General features: G+C 44.5%; 1 protein-coding gene across 1 annotated transcript in view; it reads right to left on the reverse strand.

The window, feature by feature from the left end:
* Positions 1–25471, reverse strand: part of LOC124795431 (lachesin-like) — a 541280-nt gene that overhangs the window by 45730 nt on the left and 470079 nt on the right. The window contains exon 7 of the mRNA XM_047259458.1: positions 5343–5492. Within this exon, the coding sequence (XP_047115414.1) occupies positions 5343–5492 (150 nt within the window). The remainder of the gene's footprint in view (positions 1–5342; positions 5493–25471) is intronic.

Below are 25471 nucleotides of genomic sequence, written 5' to 3' on the forward strand. Positions count from 1 at the left end.
CACCAAGCCTTCGTACTGTTTCAGAGTAAATACAGTCTTTTATAAAGAAGACTGTTTTTATTGTGACATAATTCAAAATGGTTGCTGTATCACCATACCACAATGGAATGGAAAATTTTTTACCCTAGTATTGTAACCTTGGAAAAAATAAATTATATTGGTTGCAATATATTTCCGTGAAAATCATCCCAGTGGACGAAAGATATTTTCGTAGTAGAAGATTGTTTGTAAAAGTACGCTGTATCACAGTTTTAAGAGTGTAGTCGAGTTTACAAATATACATAGCTTCTTTTCCATTGTCCTTCTTTTCTTAATCTGATCATTAAGAATTATGGGGACAGCTGTTCATTACCACGGAATTCGTAATGACTCTTTCAATGAAAAATTTATTTTAGAATTTGGCAACTTGATTTAAGAAAATAACTGCAAATATGGCTTTGTATTTGTTCCTCCTGTCGATTTACGTTTTGTTTATCTCTCTTAGAGCACGGGAAGTATGTTCATCCTGAACACCGTTTCTTTGGTAGTAATAACCAAAATTTGTGCAGCAATTAAGTGACAAAGGAAAGGATTTTGTTTTAGTAGTTTCCATTGTAAGTCACCTATAATAGCTGACACCACTAATCAACAATAAGGTCGAGTTGTAACTACAAACTTTGCAAGTGGTGCAAATTCAGACCACCATAAGAACGTTGCGAAAAGAAGTCGTAGTTAATTTTCAGTATTTAATTTCTTGTTAGAACTACGAAATTGCTATTTTTGGATTACATATGTACAAACAGATTTATACGATCCGTTCCTGTTAGACGTCTCATATGTTTCCGCACCCTTACCTTTACAAAATTGCATGCACACGGTTTACATGTCATACTTTAGGATTTCCTTTTTTTGACCCCTCGTAATTGCTATAATCTTCGTAGCTTCGTTTTAAATGATTGTGGAGATACGACGTTCCTCAACCTGCGTAGCAGGACCGCACAAAGAAGCTAAATAGAGCCACTTTTTGGTATTCCACTCTTCCAAAATATCCCATCAACCCTATGTAATGCATTATTGGTCAGCAGATGTAATGCGAAGGAGACCGGCAGTACAAATATACTGCCACCAACAGTAGAATGGGTCGCTTACGAGAGGTGGGTGACTTCGAACGTTGACTCGTCACTGGGTGTCACATGAATAATAAATCTATCAGGGACATTTCAGTTCTTCTAAAGCTGCCAAAACCGCCTGTTATGGATGTGACTGTGAAGTGGAAAAGCGAAGCAACAACCGCAGCAAAAGCAAGACCAAGCAGACCTCATTTACTTACGGGCGGGGGCCATCGAGTATGGTGGATGGTGGTTGAAATCATCGGAAGGAATCACTTGTTGGTTCCAGAGTACCATCAGCTAGCACAGTGTCTGTGCGTAGGTATCAAAGACAATGGGTTGCAATGTGCGAGCAACTTCTCGCAAGCCACACGTTTCTGGAGTCACTGCTAAGCGGCGTCTAGTGTGGTGGAACGAGCGGCCCCATCTGGAGGTAGTATTACTGCAGACCAAATATTTGAGGGAAGAATCACGCTATACCCTGCGGCAAATGCCTGGAGTCCGTTACTTGCCATCACGTGTAGTACCAACAGTGACTTGCGGAGGAGCTGGGGGGATATTTCTAGTTGGTTATGATGGGTTTCCGTTATTACGCTTAAGAAAACGCTAATTGTGGAACGATACGAATATATTTTACAGCATTGTGTGCTGCGTACAGCAGAGGAACAATGCGGAGACCATGATTGTACTTGGATGACAATACAACCTGTCATAAAGCTGCATCCGTCTCGCAATTCTTGTCGACAATAACGTTCTCGAAATGGACTGGCCTGCCCAGACTCCTGATCTGAACGCAGCGGAACACATCTGAGATGAGTCGAAGCGTGGACTTCGCTGTAGACCCCAGCGTCCAGCATTACTGCCTTCTCTAGATGAACTGGCTGTCATTCCGCGACGAACAGTAAGACGCTTCATGGAAAGTATCCCCAGCAGAGTTCAAACCATCATAAAGATGGAGTATGGACTCACCACTTATTAATGTCCACTGACATGTGTCCGGATACTTTTGATTAGATTACTTTCCACCTACAAATGAAGACGTGACATGCAAAACCGAAAATGTCCACTAAACGCAATTATTGACGGTCAGGATGAAAACTTATTTCAGGCATACATATGAATAAAAATGTCATATTACAATGCAGACGCCTTTACTATCTGCCAAAAGACAGTTTATATCTGCAAATCAAATCTACAGTCATAATACTTTTTTAAAAAGTACATATACAGTTAAGGCTAAACTGCCATTGACCCTCTTTTTCTGTGCGGATGCACATGTATTGCCCAAAATCTTACGGGACACGGTAAGATTGTCTGCCGCGAGTAATGAATGTAATGGTCAGGGGCACTTCGAATGTAGTGTGTGGACATTAAGTTGGGAATGTGGGTCTCACGAGGAGCGTGCAAGGGATAAGTCCCTGCAGTTGCACTATCCTCTGTGCCCTCGGTGGCTCAGCGGACAGCCGGCTCGGTAGCTCAGCGCGTTCGGTCAGAGAGCTGGCTGGTGTCTGTAATAAAAATCTGAGTGAAAGGATCAACAACTAACTACACCGACGTCCGCTGCCACCAAATACAACGAACAATACCAAACAAAGTACAAAGTGCCAAAAAAAAAAAAAAAAGGATGGATAGATCGTCTGCCTTGTAAGCAGGAGATCCCGGGTTCGAGTCTCGATCGGGGCACACATTTTCAACTGTCCCCGTTGATGTATATCAACGCCTGTCGGCAGCGTAGGGTTTTAATTTAATTATCATTACATTTAAATATGGACACGTTCTCATTTGCACGAACTATTAGGACATGTTTGCGTTTGAATGATTTTCAAAAGCAGGAATCTTGTATCTTTTTTCAAAATACCTTACGTCTTATTGTATAACACTTGCTATAATATATCGTATTATATATTTGTAACGATTCTGTGTGCCATATCACGGAAGAAATTATAAATGGGCAACTGTAAGTTGACATTCCTTTTCAGTGCATTACCGAGAATTCTGATTTTATTGTTGCTTCACAATTATCTAAGATATTGTCCAATACTATGATGCAACAATGGCATTACCTATAATTAGAAAGATTCCTTGAGGTAAGTGTTACATGTAAATAATTAAACCAGAATCATCCCCTAATCAATCACAAACAATTTCCTTTACCTCTCTGTTGAACGACATGCGTATACCGTCAATAATTGATGTGTATCAAGTTAAGCCCTCTTGACTTCGCCAGTTTTCTCCTAAAATAGGCGACAGGAAACGATCAACTTCTTTCTGCTTGCCATCTGACATTAGATGGCTGAGAATTACTTCAGCCTGTAGAATGCAGTTGCCTCCATATCAATAGAATCAATATAACTGTTTTCCATAGCTTCGTACGTGTATGTGAAAATTCGATTCGTTTCACTTATGTGATCTAAATTTGGTAAGCAGTTAAATAGGCGTGATTTCAGTCTTTCTCGGCTTATTCCACCGATGAATTGTTCTCGGGTTATCAGTAGAGTGGTGGCGTCGTCTTGTCGCAATGTTTCAATGAGTCGTCTTCTGGCGAAGTCACCGGAATATGATGGGTACGAAACTCATTAAAACGTTGTGACAAGACGATGCCACCTCTCGGCTCATAATCGGAGATAGGGATTACACCTCTATCGCTCTCCAATCTTCACCAAGGTTTCTTACTTCACCCACTCTCTAGCAGACCTCATTATATTCCTCTTTTACTACAATTGTTGTCCTTTTTCGTAATAAATTTCTCTATAGCAAAATCGCGGTCAGCAGGGAACGGTGTCCACTTATTTACATTAGCACTATACAGTATTATTAGGAATGAATATACAAGCACAAACTGATACTAACAATCACTTTTCGCTGAAAAATTTGGCCGTGACTGGAATGTAAATCACGTGACAGGAATCAGCGTCTCCTCCCGCCAGTAATGGACTAGTTCTTATTTGCATGAAGTGTGTATGTTGACAGGTTTGTGTTTGCTTTGAGCCCTGTCTTTTCATAGGTCTTTATCATGGACCACGTTCGAATTCTTTAAAATTACGTGATAGATTTGGATTCTCCTTATCCTATGTGCACCATTCCATTTCTTAAATTGTCCTTTTTTTCAACTGTGGATATGTTCGGAACTGCGTGTCAACTCCTCAAATGTAATAATATTCTCCGACAAAGCAGTTTCGCAAGAAGAAGCCACGTACCGATATGCACTTCAACATAATTGTTTTTCTTTCATCGGATGATGTCTCAGCAGTTACCTCTTTCTCTGCTGTCACAGCACTGTAGATGAGCGGAGGTGAACGATAATGGAACCTCCGATTTACTCGCCATTTAACTTCATCTACTAAACACCCATACTGCAGTGAAATGTTGCATGTCCTCTCCCGCCCCCTCTGCTCCATCCAATATCCCCCTCTGCTTGCTCACGCCACACTCCTATTCCTCAGCGACACAATAACTCCTTTCGTAGTAAAGGAGGTATAGGGGGAGAGCGTATTGCTCCGAACTGGCCGGGTAACCGGGTTCGCTGACAAACTCTTCATCAGATATAGCTTTTCATTTGCAAGGAAGAATACTTTCCACGAAGAACATCAAATTATTTTTTACAGAATTCTGTGCCATCTGTATCGTAACTCGATGTTTTTCTTAATAGTGTGGGCTCACTATCATAACGTTTGTTTCTGCCACTTTACTCACAGATCATTTGGGAGGGGGGGGAGGGGAGAGTGGGGGAGGTTGACGTAATGTACCGGCTCTTCTCTGTCTCATTCACCTACTGGAGTACACATCCTCCCCATTATTAAATGATTAAATGTATACACATTTCCATAATCATAATCATTTTATTGTGACCTTACATTTCAACCGAGAGTCCATAGTTTGTAATTACTATCATATATACAATTACGAAGAGACATAAAACGCTTGGCTGTGTCCAAGGTTTACTACCAGTATACAGGCATTCAGAACTATTAGTTTATTGTCATTTTGTGTGTCATGTTAGTAACGATATTTGTTGAATAAACCATTGTTCCCGCAATTTGTCTTCAGAAGGATAAATTGGGAAAGGAAAGGGAGAGAGCAGTCGAAACGTCCTGCCAACAACGTCTTCACTGTGAGAAAGCCGTAGATAGTGTGTCGATGTCAATGCAATGATCACCGCTTTCACCGTTTATACTGCAAGGAGGTTGGAACCTTAACGTAAGCATCTCATTACGTTGTAATGGTACTACGCTACTTCCGCTGCGCTGTACGTACTGTAAATCCTGACTGTGCCCTCGGCGTCGCCGAGGGAGTTCTTGGAGACGCACTTGTAGTGGCCAAAGTCCGCCATGCTCATGACGCGTATCGTCAGCCTCATGTGCACCCGGTATGCGTCTTCTTCCAGCATGGGTTCGTACTTGCTTCCTGTTGGCAGACAAAATAATCAGCGATAACACAAACAGTTTACGATAACTAGCACTATTCATTTACAGGATCACATGTCAGGCATCATGGGAGCGACTTTCAATTAGTAATGGAACACTTATTTTCTCGGCCACTTTCCGTTGAAAAAATGCTGAATTGGTTTTGGGACATCGCAGAGTTTCCTTCCTTCTACCTCTATAGTTTCATGAAGTTCCGATAGTTCGGACGCTATACTTAGTCTTCAAAATGGCATCTGTAGCGGAGATGTGTTCCAAGCAAAGAGCTGTCATGCAGTTTGTTTTGGTTGAAAACCAAAGCATCTCTGATGTACATAGGCGCTTGCGGTATGTCTTCTGAGGCTTGGCAATGATTAAAAGCACGACGAGTCGTTGGGCGAGAAGTGTGTCATCGACGCAACAATGTCACGCAAACCTGTTCGTTCTCCCTCATGTCGGCCACCACACATAGCTGTGACTATTGCAATGCTGGAGCGCGCGAACACTTTCATTAGAGGCGATCGTCGGATTACAGTCAAACACATTGCTGCACGACTTGACGTCTCTGTTGGAAGCGCTGACAAACTCTTCCATGAGTTGGGGTGTGTGACTGCTGGCTTTCTCGCCGCCTAACAGAAGACCATAAAGAGCAACGAAGGACCTCTCTGTGGAATTCCTTGTGCGTTACGAGGCTGGCCGTGAAAATTTTCTTTCGAACATCGTCACAGGCGATTAAAAATAGGTTTATCACTTCTAACCGAAAACAAAACGGCAATCCTTGGAGTAGCGCTTCGCAACCTCTCCTCCGAAGAAAAACTTCAAAGTCTTTGCGGCACTCTTGTGGGACTCTGAACGAGTTATTCTGTTTGATATCCTTCCTCCCGGTGCAACGATCAATTCTGCAGTGTACTATGCTGCCCTCAAGAAAGTGAAGAAACGACTTCAGCGTGTTCGTCGTCACAAAAACGCAAACTAACTTCTTCTGCATGACAAAGCAAGTCCTCAAATGAGTCTGCGCACCCTGGAGGAGCTGACATAACTTTGGTGGACTGTTCTTCTTCACTCACCTCACATCCCGGGACTCACGCCTTCCGAAGCACTCCGCGGGAAGCAGCACGTGCTTGACGGAGAGATTATATGCAGGAAGACGTTGGTTCCGACGTTCCCCAGTAGAGTGGTACCATGCGGGTGAAAAGGCCCTCCCGGTATGGTGGCCTAAGGTCGTCGCATTGAAGGGAGATTATGTGGAACAATAGAGTTCTGTAGTCGTAAAAGTGTGGAATAGTATGCTGTCTTGGAATCCTGAATAAAACCCACCTGCTTTCAGAAAAAAATGAGATGCGTTACTCATTGAATGCCCCTCATAGACTCTTTCACACAATTTGGTAACAGATTGCTTATACCAAAACAGGAAAAATTGTGTTAGCGTACGTATGAAAATTATTCAAGTAATTTATTAGTAAAAGAACATTTATCAAAGTTCTCCAGTCAGAGATTCACAACCAGTTATAACTATCCGGCTCTTGTTTCTACATTTACATGCATGCTCTGAAATTTTTCAGTAGATTAAAAACGTCATGGCACGGTTCAGGCTAGAAAGCAGCAGAAGTTTAAAATTAATATGCACTCTAGTCCACACTGCATCCATCACGTCTTACAGGAGCTGTCAACAAAGTCTTTAGGCAGGTATTATGTTCCCTAAATGTCACAAAATGTGCTAGCAAAACATTAGTCACAATGTTCGTATTATAGTTCCCCCCATAACGTGAATTACACGGTATCAGCTGTTAGAACGACAACAGTGGTGTTGGTTATGCATGATTGCGCATGTAACACTTCCGTTCGCCTTGATATAACTTTTTTATGAACAAAAATAGCACCTAGCATCACTATTATCTCGAAATCTTGTACACATTCTAGTCAATTTCAATTTAACCGCCTCCGTAACCGAGATCGCTAATGCACGCTTATGCTGTGCCGATCGAATCGGAAGTGGGCGGTTAGTATCTTGAATTAAATTTCCACTGACAGTATTTGGCCGGAAAATGGAGAAGAGGTGATGGCTTAAAGTTACAGCTCACCAATGTGCGTGCCTATGCGCTGAATCAAATTCCAAACCTCTGCGCATTGCCTCAGGAAATGAGGACACTGCTGATGGAGTTCCTTCAGTCTGATGGGATCCCCCTGGTGCTATGCAACAACGGTAGGCTATGTGCCGGCACTGGGTTTCACCCTCTCACTTTTCTCAGCTTCTCATCTCACAGATCACAATAACAGCACTACACTATACAGCCATTCACCACACTCACCTACACTCTGCAAATACACATACGACATAACTCTCACATATGTCCAAGGACTGCAGGGGATAATGTTTCCAGAAAAAGACCACCCTCTCCGACAGACAGCTCAACCCATCTCATGGAATATCCAAGCTAACAATGCCATACGAAGTCCAGGAATAAACTTCCCAGCTGTAATACAACAAAGAGGAGAGAGTGTAATTAGATACCTAAAATTAGGGTTAGCCTAGCGGCACGAATCCTTCCTAGTGCTTAGAAGACAGTGAGAGGCGTATTCATTCCGGAGCCAGGATTTATTAATCAGATGAAGGCTAAGGATATGAGAGCGATCAATCTGTTCTCCTTTCTTCTCAAGACATAAGGCGAACTGATTAATGGGGACGTTAGGCAAAAGAGAATAACTGAGGGTCCTCTACATGTAAACCAACACGCATATCAACCAGGCAACTCATATGAACCAGCACATGCTGAGAAGGTGGAAAAAAATATACACTTTCAGGAAAGAGCTCTCTGCATCATTCTGGATATCGAGGAGGCTTTTGGCTACATGACCTTCGAGTCGCTGGTTAGAGCTGCGGAACAGAAGAGCATATGAAGGTGGGTTGATACCATACTAAGTAGAAGAAAGGTAGAATCCACCATGATGAATTAGAAAATAGTGATCAACACTACCGGATGGAGGGGCGGGGGGGGGGGGGGGGGGCAGTCGGCGTGGAAGGATCCTGATCCCATTACTGTGAAAACCAGTTGTAAATGAACTCATTGAAGGGTTAAATAGTAGAGGATAATTTTGCCAATAATACGCAGCTGAATTAGTCATATTAATACTTGACAAAACTGTTACAGACCATAAAGGGGCATAAAACCGATTTAAGAGTTGGCCGCCAGAAAACTGTATTATTTACGAGGAAGCATATCCACCGGACGTACTGGTATTTAAAGCTCCTCGACGATGGTCTACCAATACAGGGGGTAGTGAGGTATCTAGGGGTAACCCTAGATATGAAATTATCACGAATCTCTCGCATAAAGAATATATTTCTCAATGCGAAAGATACTCTTAAGAACTTATGGTAAAACTGGGGTCGAGGCCCCAGGAGTATGCATTGGAAATACACCGCCGTAATAATACCTTCGATAATTTATGGGACTCAATTATGGCGAAACAAAGTAGAACATAAAGTGGCTGCAATGGAGCTTAGCTACAACAAGTGGAATAAGGAGCATAACCACTACTGGGGTGGAGACCATGCCCGCATTACACCTTTGAATTACAATGGAGGCAGCAGCACGGGCATACAGGTCAGAAACTGTAAATAACTAAATACCTTTAGCATATCCAGAATCTTACATAAATCTAGTAAATCTGGTAAATATAGCTATGGTCGGCGACATGTAGGCTGACCGTCCAATAATTTCCAACTGCTTTAATAAACCCTTCAATACCAAGGCGGATGTATCCGCTATCAGAGGAGAATTTGTGTAGGTGCTAAAGGGATCGTAGCATCTACGTTTACTCAGACAGCAAGCCGCTTTGCTCTTTCAGCCCATGCAGTGATGTCAAAGTTTGTTGCAGACTGCAGTGAAGCCTTTGTGAGGGGAAGTGGAAGGAGCAGGGTAACTGCTGTAGGTCCCTGGTCACTCTGGAATTTGTGACACTCATTAAGCTGATAGGCTGGCTGGGGTAGGCACGGCAACTCCATTGGACCGAAACCTGCCCTAAACATCACTAAGAGGATGGAAGACTCAAAACTTCGTAGCTGGAACAGGAGGCAGAGCGTAGAATATTGGCTTAAGATCCAAAAATAAAAATTTGGCAAGCTAATGATGCCAAAGCCATGTTTCAAAAGAAGTTCGGTAATACTGAACTGGGTACAGGTTAAACTCATGGGAAAATTTATGACTGGCCATGGGAATCTTGGGAAACACCTGCATACAGAGGGTGAAGTGTAAGAATCTCGTAAGTGGGTACAGGTTAAACTCATGGGAAGATTTAGGACTGGCCATGGGAATCTTGGGAAACACCTCCATACAGAGGGTGAAGTGTAAGAAACTCGTAAGTACGGTGAGGAGGACAAAACCACACCACACCTAATCTTCCAATGCGAAGCGCTGGAGGGCTAAAGACACAGAATATTCCGGTCATTAAGTCATGAAGAAATCGTTTCTAATACGAAGGCAGTAAAAGGTCTCCTACTGCTCTTTAAGGACACCTGTTTGCTTGACTATAATCACAGGGGCGGAACCGCACAATTCGGTTTCAGTGAGGGCAATAATGGGCAAGACTACTGTTGATTTGCCTCCCTGCACTAATCAAATGCATCAAATTAATGCCGTTGGACTTCTATATTTTTAGGACAAAACTAAGGACCAGTATTATGACAATTCATATGTGAATGGCGGATACTATTAAGACATGACTACTTAATAGGCGACAACATCAATAAAATCATATTTCGGCAAAACAAAATACCATACTATGTGCCATACTAGGAGTATTTACCTGATCAAAACCTTATACGAACTTTAATTGATTTAACTGTCTGCCAGCAAGGCAGCAAGTGCATTATCAGTCTGTCGATTTTTGGCAGCCAGCACGGTTACAGTCCAAAAATAACTACTATTCTCACGTTCTTCACATCTCAATAATTTGGGCTATTACCGATTGGGTCATCAAAAGTTTATTCAGCAGACACTGGTAATTCAAGGAACTTGTCATCGAAACCTACGAAACCATTTGACACCGTTTGTTTTCAAGGGGTAGGAATAGTCATGATACGGCTAGAGAATGCGTTTCTAGAAGCAAGATGAGCACAACAACTGTATATTGTATGTACCGGAGTAAGCAGACTAAAAGTTCAGGGACGTCAATTAGCCACTGGAATATTCCTCTATGTGGAAGCAAGGGCAGCTAAGAGGATACAAAATTTTATTTTTGAGTCAGGACTGCCAGTTTTTATAGTGTTTGCTGCTCTAATTCGCACCACAAATTTTGTCGTTGAAATAATCACTATGAGACAGCATACTAATAATGAAGAAAGTGAGCTAATGGTTCCCAGTATTAAATCCTTCACCACTTATCCAACTTTATCACTGTCAGTTAACTCATGTCGTGTATACCTCGATGTACATGGGTTTCAGCAGATAAGTTGTTTCTCTTTTCCATGTTCATTTTGCGCAACCACTACTACGATTCCATTTCATATTTTGTTGCTTGACAAAAGAGAGTCATCTCCTAATAAAATTGAAGTTAAAAAAATTGCTATTTGTTGCTGTGATATATACACGTATTTAGAGCGTTGCTACTAATTTAACAAGAATTCAGTGATACTTGTGGGAGATCATATGCAGGAAAGTGTTGGTATTAGGTATATGATTAACAGAATTAGAGGTAGCTGCAGTGTCGAAGAGAGAGGGATCCTTAACACTTTGACATGTGGTGCAATAAATTACTTTACTGAGACATCAGAGACCGCACTGGAGCCGACAGCAGAATCAGTAAACTCGCGATTGCTGCGCGTCTGATGACGGCCAGATTATGTACGGGTGATTCATAAAACACTACATCTCTGTGGTCGTGAAACATTGTAATTTCCGCTTGAAGGGTGTAACGTGGGTACCTCCATTCGAGGAAATTCGCCGCTGTCAGTCCCTACAACCGCAGGTAGCAACGTGTTGATGAAAGTTGTCGTCGGTGATTGTGATTGTCTCTGACTGTAACTGCAGAAAATTATTCGCCAATCTAGTGCTGCACAATCATAGCCGGCGAAATCATATCGAGAACGACGTCCTCGATACACACTCGACACGTGCACATGCTCATTTCATGTCAATGGTCACAGGGATTAGACAGCCACAGAAATACCGTAAACGATGGCTCGATGTACGGGAAAAGTTTGCTTGGACCGACGAGACGCAGTACATCTCGTTATAATAGCACTTCGAGTATAATGTAAGGCTATGCATACACTTGCCAGTAGGACGTAAGTGGTATGAGTATTTTCTAGTTATATCTCGTGAAATTTTATACTAGAAGAAATGATAGGTCTCTCATCGATTCTCACAGGCTAATGAAATTGTCCCACTGTCCGATCCGGTAAGGCAGTTTTCTTCCGCCTGTATCAGCAAACAGGCGACCCATGCCCTCAGGTCAGTAATACATTACACAATTTCCTGTGAGCTGTCAGAAAATATCGAGGGACATTCTAATAACATTGCTCGTGTGGCTCTCAACGTCTGTCCTACAGAACAAATCTGGACCGTCACAAAACGAGAGTATGCTCTTCTTGGATTGAATTAAGTCCTAATTTCCGAGCGTTTTTGGCTCGTGATTATGTGTAGCAGTGTGAATTTTACTTTAAAAGGTCGTCAAAATTTACACAATTTTTTGAATGGTATTGATATTTTATTTTTTGGTATAAAAGGTTAAAAAGATATATATGGATCTTCTGAGTTTCTGGATTTATCTATTGTTCCTGCCTTACCCATTTTGAGGTGAGGATGTAAGAGATGTCAGCTTATCTACTACGTGAAAGTCATATTTAGAAAAGGATGTCAGAGGCCAACAAATGACCGGCATAAAATGTGGTATAGATTCTCGGTAGCAATGATAGTTTTGCAGAGGAGGGAGTAATATAATTATATGAAATAAATATATATGTCACCGAATTTAAATAATATTCATTTTCGAAACAAAATTGCTTTATAATTATCACATATTGGGTGGAAAAAGACGAAATACGTAAATGAAATTCCGCTTCGTAGAATTGTATAATACCCATTAGCTTGCAATTGTTTCATCGATAAGCAACACAATGTGTACTATGAATTGTGTGCACAGACTGTTGTACACCCATTTAAAGATTAATACTCTATCATTTTTGAGACCATATATATATGTTGAAAAAAGTCATTAAATTCGTAAAATTCATTGTTGATTCCTGGTCAAGCGACGCGTTAGACACGTTACACGAAGCTCAGTTGGTTCTTTTGCACCTCCATCATTACGAACGAGACAAGGTGGAATAATGTTACTACCCAGCCTTCACCTAATTTTACCTTCATGATAACCTGTATTTGCGTCATTGCACTGTCCTTGCCTTTTATCCCACAGATCAATCATGCTCCTGCTTGTGCTGTCGGACAATCTAATATTTCAAATATGTCATTACTTTTTTTCTTTTATTTGTCATCCTAGTAGAATAGTTAAGTGACATATCTGTGACTTGTCTCGTGGCTCCATTCGCTCGACTTGTCCACAATGTTCTTCAAACTAAACGCGAACGATTGCGACCCGGCAGCACGTTTAGGGACATCAAGTCCTTGAATGGCTGCAAATGGTCTCCAAGCAGTCGAACATAGCCATCTCCAGTCAATAACAAGTTCATCTGTACTAGAGTACCCAGTCCATTCTGTAATTACATTCTCTGGATTTTGGTCGGAAAGGACAAGCGGTAGCATTCAGGTAGTGCTTAGCATAGTGGGAAAGGTACCAGAAATATTTCACTGTTTGAGGCCCCTAGCAAATCAGGTACATCCCACTTCTAAAGATACAGACTGAGGGAATATATTGGTAGAGCCATTAGACTCTTTCAAGCCGTCGTCTACTAATCTAGATATAGTTTATCAATGCTATTTCAAGCGAATGAGTCTTTAGAGAAGAAGACCATTAGTTTCCGCTTAAACTAAACATCTAACGAAGGTCACCATTGAAAATACTGTTAACAACAAGGACTTTAACACAGAAGCCCAAACCATGATTGTAAAAATATTGGAAAAGAAATGAACTGTGACTTCATTTCACAGGAGCGGAACCAGAATTTGACTTAAGCGATTTAAGGAAACCAGGAAAACTAAATTTGGCCGGGGGTACAGCACGTTGGATGGAAGTGCTACTCTCAGATAAAGAGATCAGCACATGAGAAAAATTCGTGACTGGCCACATCAAACTAGTCAGAAGGCTGATATTGCAAAAATTTTTAAAATTTATTAGTACCCCACTCCTCTCGAATAAGAGTCCATAGCCTTGACCACAATGCAACCTTGGTCGGTAGACTGCTTAAAGATTGTGATGACTAATGATGACCTCATTGATAATACTTTAAAATATACTTTTCTTAGCTTTACACTGGTGTGACGAAACTCATGGGATACCTCGTAACGTAGTGTCGGAACTCCGGCGCAGTGCAGCAGCTCGACGTGGCATGGACTCAACAAGTCGTTGGAAGAACCCAGCAGAAATACTGACCCGTGCTGCCTCTGTAGCCGTCCATAATTGCGGAAGTGTTGCCGGTGCTGGATTTTGTGCACGATCTGAGCTCTCGACTGTGTGCTATACATGTTCGATGGAGTCATGTGGGACAACGTGGGAAGCCAAATCATTCGCTCGACTTGTCCAGAATGTTCTTCAAACTAAACGCGTACGATTGCGACCCGGCAGCATGTTTAGGGACATGAAGTCCTCGAATGGCTGCAAATGGTCTCCAGGCAGTCGAATACAGCCATTTTCAGTCAATGACAAGTTCATTTGTAGCGGAGGACCCAGTCCATTCCATGTAAACATGGTACACACCATTTTCCATAGTGCCTTATTGACAACCTGGGAACACGGCTTTGTGGGGCCTGCACTACACTCTGACCTTACCATTAGCTCTTACCAACTGAAATAGGGCTCGTGCAACTAGGCCACGGTTTTCCAGTCGTTTAGGATCCAACCGATATGGTCACGAAGCCAGGGGAGGCGCTGCAGGTGATGTCGTGCTGCTGGCAAAGGAACTCGCATCGGTCGCCTGCAGCCATAGCTCATTACAGCTAAATTTCGCCTCACAGTCGTAACGGATACAGTTTGAAATAAAATTTACAAACGGTGGATGTGACGGAGAACAATAAAATGGCCCTAACTGAGAAGTCTGAGATTTACGTTCAGGCACTTAAACACCCAGTGTTCGTATTGAGAGCAATAAAACGTAGAATTTCCAGAATTTCAAATCATTATTTATGACTGAATTTTGTGCTTCTGATCCCAAGTAATATTGTCGATGTTGTTCCGTTACTTTAAGAATGTTTGTTTCTGATCCCTGCATATGTTAATAACTTTAGCACAAAGCCTGGCAATGAAACAGTTGTATAACTTCCAGTTTAATTTTACTGTAATATTACATACACACAAGCGGTCGTTTTTAAACGCGCATTGCGGTCAGTAGCGGTGATAACAGTCCATGTAGTTCCAGCACGACTCCAGGCTTTTGGAGCAACGGCAAGGCGCGAGAGACACTGACCAGACGCTGGATTTCCCTCCCTCCAAAATTCGTCACATCCGCACGGAAGAGGTGTTGTGGCAAGAGCGATCATTGAAGCAAAATATGTCTACGTAAAAATCATGGGCATTTAGGGTTGCACGACCCAGTAACGCTTCATTAATTCCAAAGCCACCAAGCTGAGCACTTCAATGAGACGAGTCCATACGCCAATAAACACGCAAGCTAGAGCAGAATTAATCAGTATCATCATCGATAATTTCCCTAACAGATTATCTGTAAGAGAAATTGAGACGCAACGAAAGCAAAAAAATGGTTCAAATGGCTCTGAGCACTACGGGACTTAACTTCTGAGGTCATCAATCCCCTAGAACTTAGAACTACTTAAACCTAACTAACCTAAGGACATCACACACATCCATGCCCGAGGCAGGATTCGAACCGTAGCGGTCGTGCTGTTCCAGACTGTAGCGCCTAGAACCGCTCTCCCACTCCGGCCGGCGCTACGAAATCAAACCAGGTGGAAAATACAGAAAATATGCTCAGGTGACAATAGCCAAGGGATAGCGATTTGCAGATACACAGATGGCGGTAGTATCGCGTACAGAAGGTATAAGAGGACAGTGCGTTGGCGGATCTGTCACTTGTACTCGTGTGATTCATGTGAAAAGGTTTCCGACGTGATTATGGGCGCACGACGGGTATCAATAGACAGACTTTGGAAGCGGATTGGTATTTGGAGCTAGACGTGTGGGACAGTCTATGTCGCAAATCTTTAGGGATTTCGGTGTTTCGAGCGTGCCGGAATACCAAATTTCAGGCTTTACGTCTCACCACGGAGAACGCACTCGCCGACGTCCTTCACTTAACGACCAAAAACAGTGGCGTTTGCGTTGAGTTGTCGTTGGTAACAGACAATCAACACTGCGTGTGGGACATACGACGAACATATCCGTTAGAACAGTGCGGTGAAATCTGGTGTTAATGGGCTATGGCTGCAGACAACCGACGCGTGTTCCTTCGCCAGCGGCACGACATCACCTGCAGCGCCTCTCCGGGCTCGTCACCATATCGGTTGAAGCCCACAGGACTGGAACACAGTGGCCTGGTCAAGTGAGTCTTGGTTTCAGTTGGTAAGAGCTGATGATGGAGTGCGAGTGTGGTGCGGAGCTCACGAAGCCTTGGACCCAAGTTGCCAACAAGTCACTGTGGAAGCTGGTGGTGGTACCGTAGTGCTGTGGACTGTGTTTACACGGAATGGAATGGGTGCTCTCGTCCAACTGAACCAGTCATCGACTGGAAATGGTTACGTTCAGCTACTTGGAGACCATTTGCAGCAATTCATCGTTTTCAGTTTCCCAAACATGTCACCAGGCCACACCTGTTGGCAATTGGTCTGAAGAAATTTGTGGAATAAAGCGGCCACCCACATCGCCCGACATGAATCCTACCGAAAAGTTATGGAATATAATCGAGGGGTAAGTTCGCGCACAAAATCCTGCACCGGCAACACTTCCGCAACTATGGACGGCTGCTCATTATTTCTGCAGGGGGCTTCCAACGACTTGTTGAGTTCAAGCCACGTCGAATTGCTGCACTACGCCAGGAAAAATGTGATGTGGTTCGACACGATATTAGAAGGCATCCCGTGACTTTTGTGACCTCAGTGTTTACCTGTTTAGGCACTGTAATCTTCGAGAAGTATCCTTTGATTGACAAAATTGTTTTAACATTTCAAGAACTAAACATTTTTCAGTTCAACAAATGATGCCAGAATACGCAATTCTCTACAGTAGCACGTACTATGAAGTCAGGACAGTCAAGGCACTGCAACTATATTTTTCATGTCATAATCATTTTGCAGTATTCAGTGTTTCAATAATTCAATAGTTGTATTAGATTTAATTGAACCAGTCATTAACAAAGTCGTCTGTGACTTCAGCAGGCTGCATGTGTTTTAAATTATGAGCTACTAAGCGAAAGGTGTTCAAAACACGGTTCGGAATAGCTTGCCACTTTATTTTTATGTTAATTGATAAACGAGTTTCCTGCAAATAAACAAATTTTGCGGAAAGTTTCCAGTACGTATTTTGTCAGTAATAAACCGTAGACGGAGGCCTGTAATATAGTTTTTAGACGACGCATGATCGCAAGATAGACAGCTGTCCTTATACGAATTTGGTTGTAATGTTGTATTTGCAGCAATTATGCCCATAAAAGTAATTTTCATTGTGGTGATCACGGCCGTGTGACCTCAGGGAAGCTTTATAGCGGAGATGCACCTGCGGCACAGTGTCTTTCGTACCCCAGTCGCGGTCTCTGGGCGGTGATTTTAGGGTATGCAGCGTTTGGGAGATATTTTGTGCGGCATACTGGCCGCGCTGAATGGAAAGCAGTGAACCCTATTGTCTGTTTAAATTAATTCCCCGTGAACTAGTAGCGTTAATGAGGACCTAAATAGATATCATTTGACAGTTCTAATATCACTTGATTACAGAATTCATATGAGAACTTTAACTCCACATTTTAATGAAATTAAGCTGCATTCAAAATTGAGCGCCCACGTGCATATTGGGGTTCGATTTGTTCATATCTGATGTACTGCTAGCCTTACTGCACAAACTTATGAACTTTGCCTAAAAACTGTTCTCGGCAAATTTGTCTTTATTTAGTTTCATTACTGAGAGGCTGCAATTTGCAAGTGAATACAGTTTTATGTAATAAAGTGAACTTACAGTTGTAAATACTTGTTTGTTCAATTATGTAACTATCCTACTTTATTAATATTGTTACAAATATTGGCGTATTCTGCAGTTCCCATCAATTTCTAGCAAGCACAGTAAAAACTTAGCGATTTTCCAGCCAAGTTCACCAAAGGATGATAACGGAGCGATATATAATCCCCCCTTGGACGTGCGCTGGAGCTAAAATTTCTGCTCGGTTGCACGTTTACCCCAACCATCCGCTATTGGGACCGCAACATTTAACACTAATATTATCATTCGAAAGAAAGAGGGCAGCTAACAACACTACACATAAAAAGCATCTTTTATTTCCAAAGAAAAGGGTGATTCTGTGACAAGTCTGATGTTTCCTAATGTGAATGTGTTGATGAGCTGTATAGTAAAGCGAGTTCGTGAAAGTTGCCTGTCTGTGAGTGGTGTGTGTGTGTGTGTGTGTGTGTGTGTGTGTGTGTGTGTGTGTGTGTTTATGAAAGAGCAAGAGCGTTAGGTGAGGCCGTCGAGACATGTCCGATAAAACAGAACCACGTGGAATAAAAAATTGGTTCAAATGGCTCTGACCACTATGCGACTTAACTTCTGAGGTCATCAGTCGCCTAGAACTTAGAACTAATTAAACCTAAATAACCTAAGGACATCACACACATCCATGCCCGAGGCAGGATTCGAACCTGTGACCGTAGCAGTCGCTCGGCTCCAGACTGTAGCGCCTAGAACCGCACGGCCACTCCGGCTGGCCATGCGGAATCCATTGACCTGATATGCTATATATAAACTGAAGAGGGAAGGGGAGAACGGAATTGGAAGGGAAGGGATAAGTGATATCAGCTGCATCTGAACATGACGCACAATCAGGGACGACAAGTGAAAATGTTTGCTGGATCCGGATTCGAACCCTAGATCTCGTGCTCAGTAGGCAATTGCGTTTATTTTTTTTAACTGCACCATATTTGTTTTTTATCCGAATTCATGAAAGTACCTAAAACTACAAAAGAAAGGAAAGCTAATGCCACCGCCACTTTTGCCCTAAATGTTTAAGAAGAAGCCCCAAAAGAAGAGCTCCACTTCAGGCGTTGGCCCTTACCACGAAAGACCCTAATAATTTCAAGCAGAAAAAGGAAAAGCCAGGAATGGGGACAAAAGTAAGGTACTTTTCTAATCTCTTATTTTTACTTTTTATTTATTTGTTTATTTTTTTATTTTATCATGAATTAATCCATCTCCGTGGAGAATCCCACGCGGTGGTGAAATTGCAGTAGACCATCAATGCACGTCTTCTCGGAAATTTGTATGATAAACTGCTGAGGGGATCGAATCTGTAAAATGGAAGAAGAGACATACGTCAGCTGGTCCTTGCGTGGATGACCCATCTGCGAGGGGGTTGTGGAAAGCGCTCCGAAGAAAGTTCGAGGAATAATGTTGGTACTTTGGGTTCTTAACAACTGTACAATGTCCGTCTTTAATGTGTTGCCAGAAATCGGTGGCTGATTTGGCACTACCGCCAAACAAATAGTGGACTGCCAGCCCGCTAACAGAAATCACCGAGTAGTTCATGTCTGGGAAGAAAATCATTTTTGGGTTGATGCTGTCAGGAGTCGTGCGTGTGATGAACGTCAACATCTGACGGACCAAAAGCCAGACATTACTCGACTCGCTGCACACAAGTCGGTGGCTGATGTCGTGTTACATAACGGTGATGGCGCCAGGTGGATCCGGTAGAGACGCGGTTGGCAGACCTACTTCTCACTAACTGTCACATACTAGGTGGATCGGACGTCCGACGGAAGAGCAGGGGTATGCACTTGGCTGTTGGTAAACGTGGAGAGAGGAGCAAGGCCCAGATGAAGCTACACTATTGGCCATTAAAATTGCTACACCACGAAGATCACGTGCTACAGACGTGAAATTTAACCGACAGAAAGAAGATACTGTGATATGGAAATGATTAGCTTTTCAGAGCATTCACACATGACTGGCGCCGGTGGCGACACCTACAAAGTGCTCACATGAGGAATGTTTCCAACCGATTTCTCATACACAACAGCAGTTGACCGGCGTTGCCTGGTGAAACGTTGTTGTGATGCTTCGTGTGAGGAAGAGAAATGCGTACAATCACGTTTCCGACTTTGATAAAGGTCGGATTGTAGCCTAACGCGATTTCGGTTTATCGTATCGCGACATTGCTGCTCGCGTTGGTCGAGATCCAATAGATGTTAGCAGAATATGGAATCAGTGGGTTCAGGAGGGTAATACGGAACGCCGTGCTGGATACCAACGGCCTCGTATCACTAGCAGTCGAGAGGACAAGCATCTTATCCGCATGGCTGTAACGCATCGCCAGCCCCTGTGGCCGTGCGGTTCTAGGCACTTCAGTCTGGAACCGCGTGACCGCTACGGTCGCAGGTTCGAATCCTGCCTCGGGCAGGTTAGTTAGGTTTAAGTAGTTCTAAGTTCTAGGGGATTGTTGACCTCAGATGTTAAGTCCCATAGTGCTCAGAGAAATTTGAACCATTTTTTGTAACTCATCGTGCAGCCACGTCTCGATCCATGAGTCAACAGATGGGGACGTTTGCAAGACAACAAACATCTGCACGAACAGTTCGACGACGTTTACAGCAGCGTGGACTATCAGCTCGGAGACCATGGCTGCGGTTACCCTTGACGCTGCATCATAGACAGGAGCGCCTGCGATGGTATACTCAAGGACGAACCTGGGTGCACGAATGGCAAAACATCTTTTTTTCGGATGAATCCAGGTTGTATTTACAGCATCATGATGGTCTGATCCGAGTTTGGCGACATCGCGGTGAACGCACACTGGAAAAGTGTATTCGTCATCGCCATACTGGTTTATCACCAGGCGTGATGGTATGGGGTGTCATTGCTTACACGTCTCGGTCAAGTCTTGTTCGCACTGACGGCACTTTGAACAGTGGACGTTACATTTCAGATGTGTTACGACCCGTGGCTCTACCCTTCATTCGATCCCTGCGAAACCATACATTTCAGCAGGATAATGCACGACCGCATGTTGCAGGTCCTGTACGGGCCTTTCTGGATACAGAAAATGTTCGACTGCAGCCCTGGCCGGGATATTTTCCAGATCTCTCACCAACTGAAAACGTCTGGTCAATGGTGGCCGAGCAATTGGCTCGTCACAATAAGCCAGTCACTACTCTTGATGAACTGTGGTATTGTGTTGTAGCTGCATGGGCAGCTGTACCTGTACACGCCATCCAAGCTCTGTTTGACTCAATGGCCAGGCGTATCAAGGCCGTTATTGCGGCCAGAGGTGGTTGTTCTGGGTACTGATTTCTCAGTATATATGCACCCAAATTGCGTAAAAATGTAATCACATGTCACTTCTAGTATAATATATTTGTCCAATGAATACCCTTTTATCATCTGCATTTCTTCTTGGTGTAGCAATTTTAAAGGCCAGTAGTGTATATCAAGGAAGGAACGAATGAAGTACAAAAAGGGCACAGGGACCTCTGTCAGCGGAACTTGGGCAATGAATGATGTCGGCTAAGGGCCCTCATCAGTAAGCTGGTGAGGCATGTCGGAGTGCGTCGCCACATCTTGATATGCTTGCTTACAAAGAGAGTTGTTGCTCGATGGTGGACATGAGAGAGACTGAGGCTTCCTTCGAGAGGTTGAGGGGCTCATAGCTGAATTTAATAACGATCCTTGACTAAAAAAGGAATCCAGTGCAACCAATATTCGTCTGGCCATTGACGGAGGGATAGGGAAAGTCTGGGCCGCGTTGAGGATTCGCAACGCGACATAAACATTAGCAAACCGGGTGCGTTGCAATATATCCAAGATTCGGAGTCATTGGTCTCAGAGATCTGCTCGGATGCAGCGTAAAAAGCACCTACTATTAAGGGGCACTGATGGCCACAAGTCGGTTGTAGAATAAATACTTAGGGATCGCACCACGTCACTGATTCGCAGGGTGTGACGCAATCACCACGCAGCCCACGACCTATAGGCATCGCACGAGATTTGTGAACATTAAGGACGCTACCCGAAGCAGCATCATAGGAATCCACCTGCCTGAACATCGTTGCCGTTGCGCAGGAGGAGGACGAGGTCGCAGCATAGGCCGCGCAATGAAACGTGTGTACACCAAGAATGATTCCGATGAGGAATTGATGGAGGCAACAAAGCAACAATCCCATGTCGAAAGTGTACAGAATCGCGGAAAGAGGGCATTCTTGTGGCACCGTTCGCTGTACCAGGATGGTAAGACGACCATTATACAGGATCGCAGAAGTCGCGCCCCGGAGTCTGAAAATCACATATTCGGCGTCACCGCTCTCAGATGGAAGTGAACAACCCTACCGAAGGCTTGACTGAAATAAAGGGAGGCAAGGACCATGTGAGGCGCTGCGCCCGCGCAAGCGCTATCATGTCAGGGTATCCCTATGAGGCAGTCCGGACGTTTTGATCGCTCCTAAAGAGGCCTGATCGCGGGACACCACGTACCGGGTGACCCTCCTGAGATGTGCGGCCAAAATCTGGATAAAGATCTTCATGTCACAGTTCAGGAACGTTGCTGAGCGATAGTCACTGAAGGAGGTTCCAACGTTTGGTTTATGGACAGGAACGTGCAATCCATCGAGGAAGACACCAAGAAGCTGTACTTTTGGGGCCATCAAGGCGCGACGGATGTTCGTCCATGCAGGCGTCAGTAATTGGCGGTAGGTCCTGTAAAACTGTAACGGGAGGCCGTCGGGCCCTGATGACTTGAAAGTGACCTGCTCCTCCGTCACTTCCACAAGTAATGCCGTCTGCGCTTCTCGTGGTAGTGTGCCATACGTAAGGCGAGAGACTTCATCAATCGCGTCTGGTTGACTGTCTTCAGCGTGCGGAACATTTCCGATGGCACGTTGTGTTGTGACACAGCGAGCGTGGGCTAAAGTTACAGCTCGAATCAGCGCCCGTCGCCGACGCCGACGGCCCTTTGTAGTCCATTCTATCCCTAGTGCGCGCAAGAATAATCGTTCTTTCGAGGTGCTGCCCCGTGAGGTCTGTGATGCATGCTTTCGCCCCCTTTACTGACGGGAAGGTTAGTGCAGCATTGTAGAACAGTCACGAAGAATGCGGTAGTAAAAATGCAATGAGTGCCGCCTCCAGGCGGCGATCACCCTGCCGTGACCAATCAAAGCCTTCCTAAGAGCCGTCCGCAGCTCGTGGTCGTGTGGTAGCGTTCTCGCTTCCCACGCCCGGGTTCCCGGGTTCGATTCCCGGCGGGGTCAGGGATTTTCTCTGCCTCGTGATGACTGGGTGTTGTGTGCTGTCCTTAGGTTAGTTAGGTTAGTTAGGTTTAAGTAGTTCTAAGTTCTAGGGGACTGATGACCATAGATGTTAAGTCCCATAGTGCTCAGAGCCATTTGAACCATTTGAACCTAAGAGCCGGCGCATAGCAGTCACCAAGGTAGTCCGAGGGTACATAGCGTCCACGTTTCCTCCACGAGATGGCGGCATTCGGGCGAATGTCACATCCAATTTTCAGGGGCCTCGCCCATCAAATGGCGCAAGGTGACTGTGAGTATGGAGGACTGATGGGTGGAAAAAGTAATGACCCATACTTCAATGGCCCTTGGCCCCTAACAAAAGAGCGTAAGAGATAGACCCTGTCTATACTACTGGATGAGTGGCTGGTATTGTGCTTGAAACCCGCCGTATCGCCATGTATATACTCCTACGTGTCCACGACTCAAATTTTGGCTATAATGGTGGAGAGCTCCGGACATGCAGCATAGTGGGTCAGTTGGTTCTTCGGCGAATGGATGGAGTTAAAATCCCCAACGAAGATTAAGGCATTCTGGCGTTCCGTACAGAGCGGCGCCATCGCATCTGCGAAGAATTGGCGTCATCTCGTTCCGAAAGGCGCATAGATACTAACGATTCTGACGTCATGTAGAGTGAGCACCATGCCTCTCGCAGCAGGGAGGAAATCGACATCTAGGCCAATGAGGCCAACACGGAGAAGGATTCCCATTGCCAGTGGCAGACACATGGGAGCCGTGAGCAGTGTATCCGTAAGGGCCGGCGAAATCCTCGGCATAGACCTCCTGGAGTAGGGTAAATCCATATCTACCGCATTCAGCTTATCTTGTAACGTCTTCAGTTTATGGCACACACGTATGGTATAGCTGTTGAGCCAGGAAGGTGGCGTCCGCTCCAGCGGCGGCCGCCAAGGACGGATCAGCTGCAGCCTCCATAGCGTTTTCCGTCTCTGTGTCGGACCCGTCCGTCCACCTTTATCGGGACATACCCTTCCGCGGCACCAGGCAGTGGCACAGTCTCATCCTCCATCAGCACATAAATTCGTCAGTACTGTTGTGGTGTTTCTCGAAAGGTCGTCCACTGTGCACGCATGTGGAATCTGTACAGCCGGAGAGACGATATCCAGAACGCTTGCGGGAGAGCTCGGCGCCACTGCGTCACTACGACGCGAAGATGTCGTCGAGCGAAGTGGCGGAACGTTACCGTCCATCTGTGTGTCAGACACGTTCTCGTCATCTTTTGGCCCCATCTACGGCGCTTCCGCGGGGCTGTACTGTGTCGGAAAGGGAGCGGTTATTCACCACCTTCTTGCCAGATGGAGGGAAGGCAGAAGTCTGTACAACACCGGGCGTTAGATCCACCTTCTTGTCGCGGTCAGCGGTACTAGGCAGGCGAGTGTCTCCAGGCTCTACAGCTGCAGTGATGCGGAAAGTGTCGGATTAGTATCCAAGACGGCAGTGATCACCTGCAACGGGTCACGTGGGTCATGTGGAAGATCGGCAATTGGTGCGGTGACAGCGGCGTAGGTGGCGGGAAGAACAGTGGACGATGCCGTGGGGGCGGCGTCGTTGAGTAGTGCACAAGGCGGCGCTGGAGACAGTTTTAACGGACATACCATTCCTGGTCGCAGCCAGCGCAGGTACGGGGCTGTCCCTCATACATAATGATGGGCCTGCATCCTCCTATAACCAAGTAAGTTGGCACATGCTTACCAATTCAGTTTTCACTTGATGGAGACCATTGAGTACAGTGTAGGTCTAAAAGCTTTTCCGTTTTTCGGCCAGGAGACTGAGTACATTGCCATGCGGTTTAAAAGCCGACTTGACCACATCAGGTGGGACCTCGAACGGGAGACTGAAAACCCTGATCGTACGCAGGCCGATATCCGTGAGGCCAATCACTACTTCACTTGAGGTTTCAAGCTTGGTGGCTCACAATTTCGGTTCATTGTTCTTCGGTGCGCATCTTTACTTATACATCGTTCCCAGTGATGGAAAAGTGAATGCAGATGACATCTTGCGGATCCAGGTGGAGATCATCCGCATTGTCCCAAGTTCTTAGCAATGCGTAAGGAATTCTGCCTTAACTACGGGTTCGTTGCCATACTCCGCTCCAAAGCTCTTTAAATGGACCGCGAAAGGGTCAGCTATGAAAAAAGACGTATATGTTTTTCCTTTGTGCTGGCAAACTTTTGTTTCATATTACTTGGTACGAACAATCGTCGTAGATAGTGCCCTCTAGCAAGGGAGTGACACAGGTGCAAATGATCAGAGAAATATAGTACGTGTGTGCGTGTGTGTGTGTGTGTGAGAGAGAGAGAGAGCGTTGCGATGGGGTGTATTTGAATGGAGGCATTTCTGCGAGCAAAGAGACGATAGAGGAGAA

This window comes from Schistocerca piceifrons, chromosome 4 (assembly GCF_021461385.2).
Source record: "Schistocerca piceifrons isolate TAMUIC-IGC-003096 chromosome 4, iqSchPice1.1, whole genome shotgun sequence".
NCBI lineage: Eukaryota > Metazoa > Arthropoda > Insecta > Orthoptera > Acrididae > Schistocerca > Schistocerca piceifrons.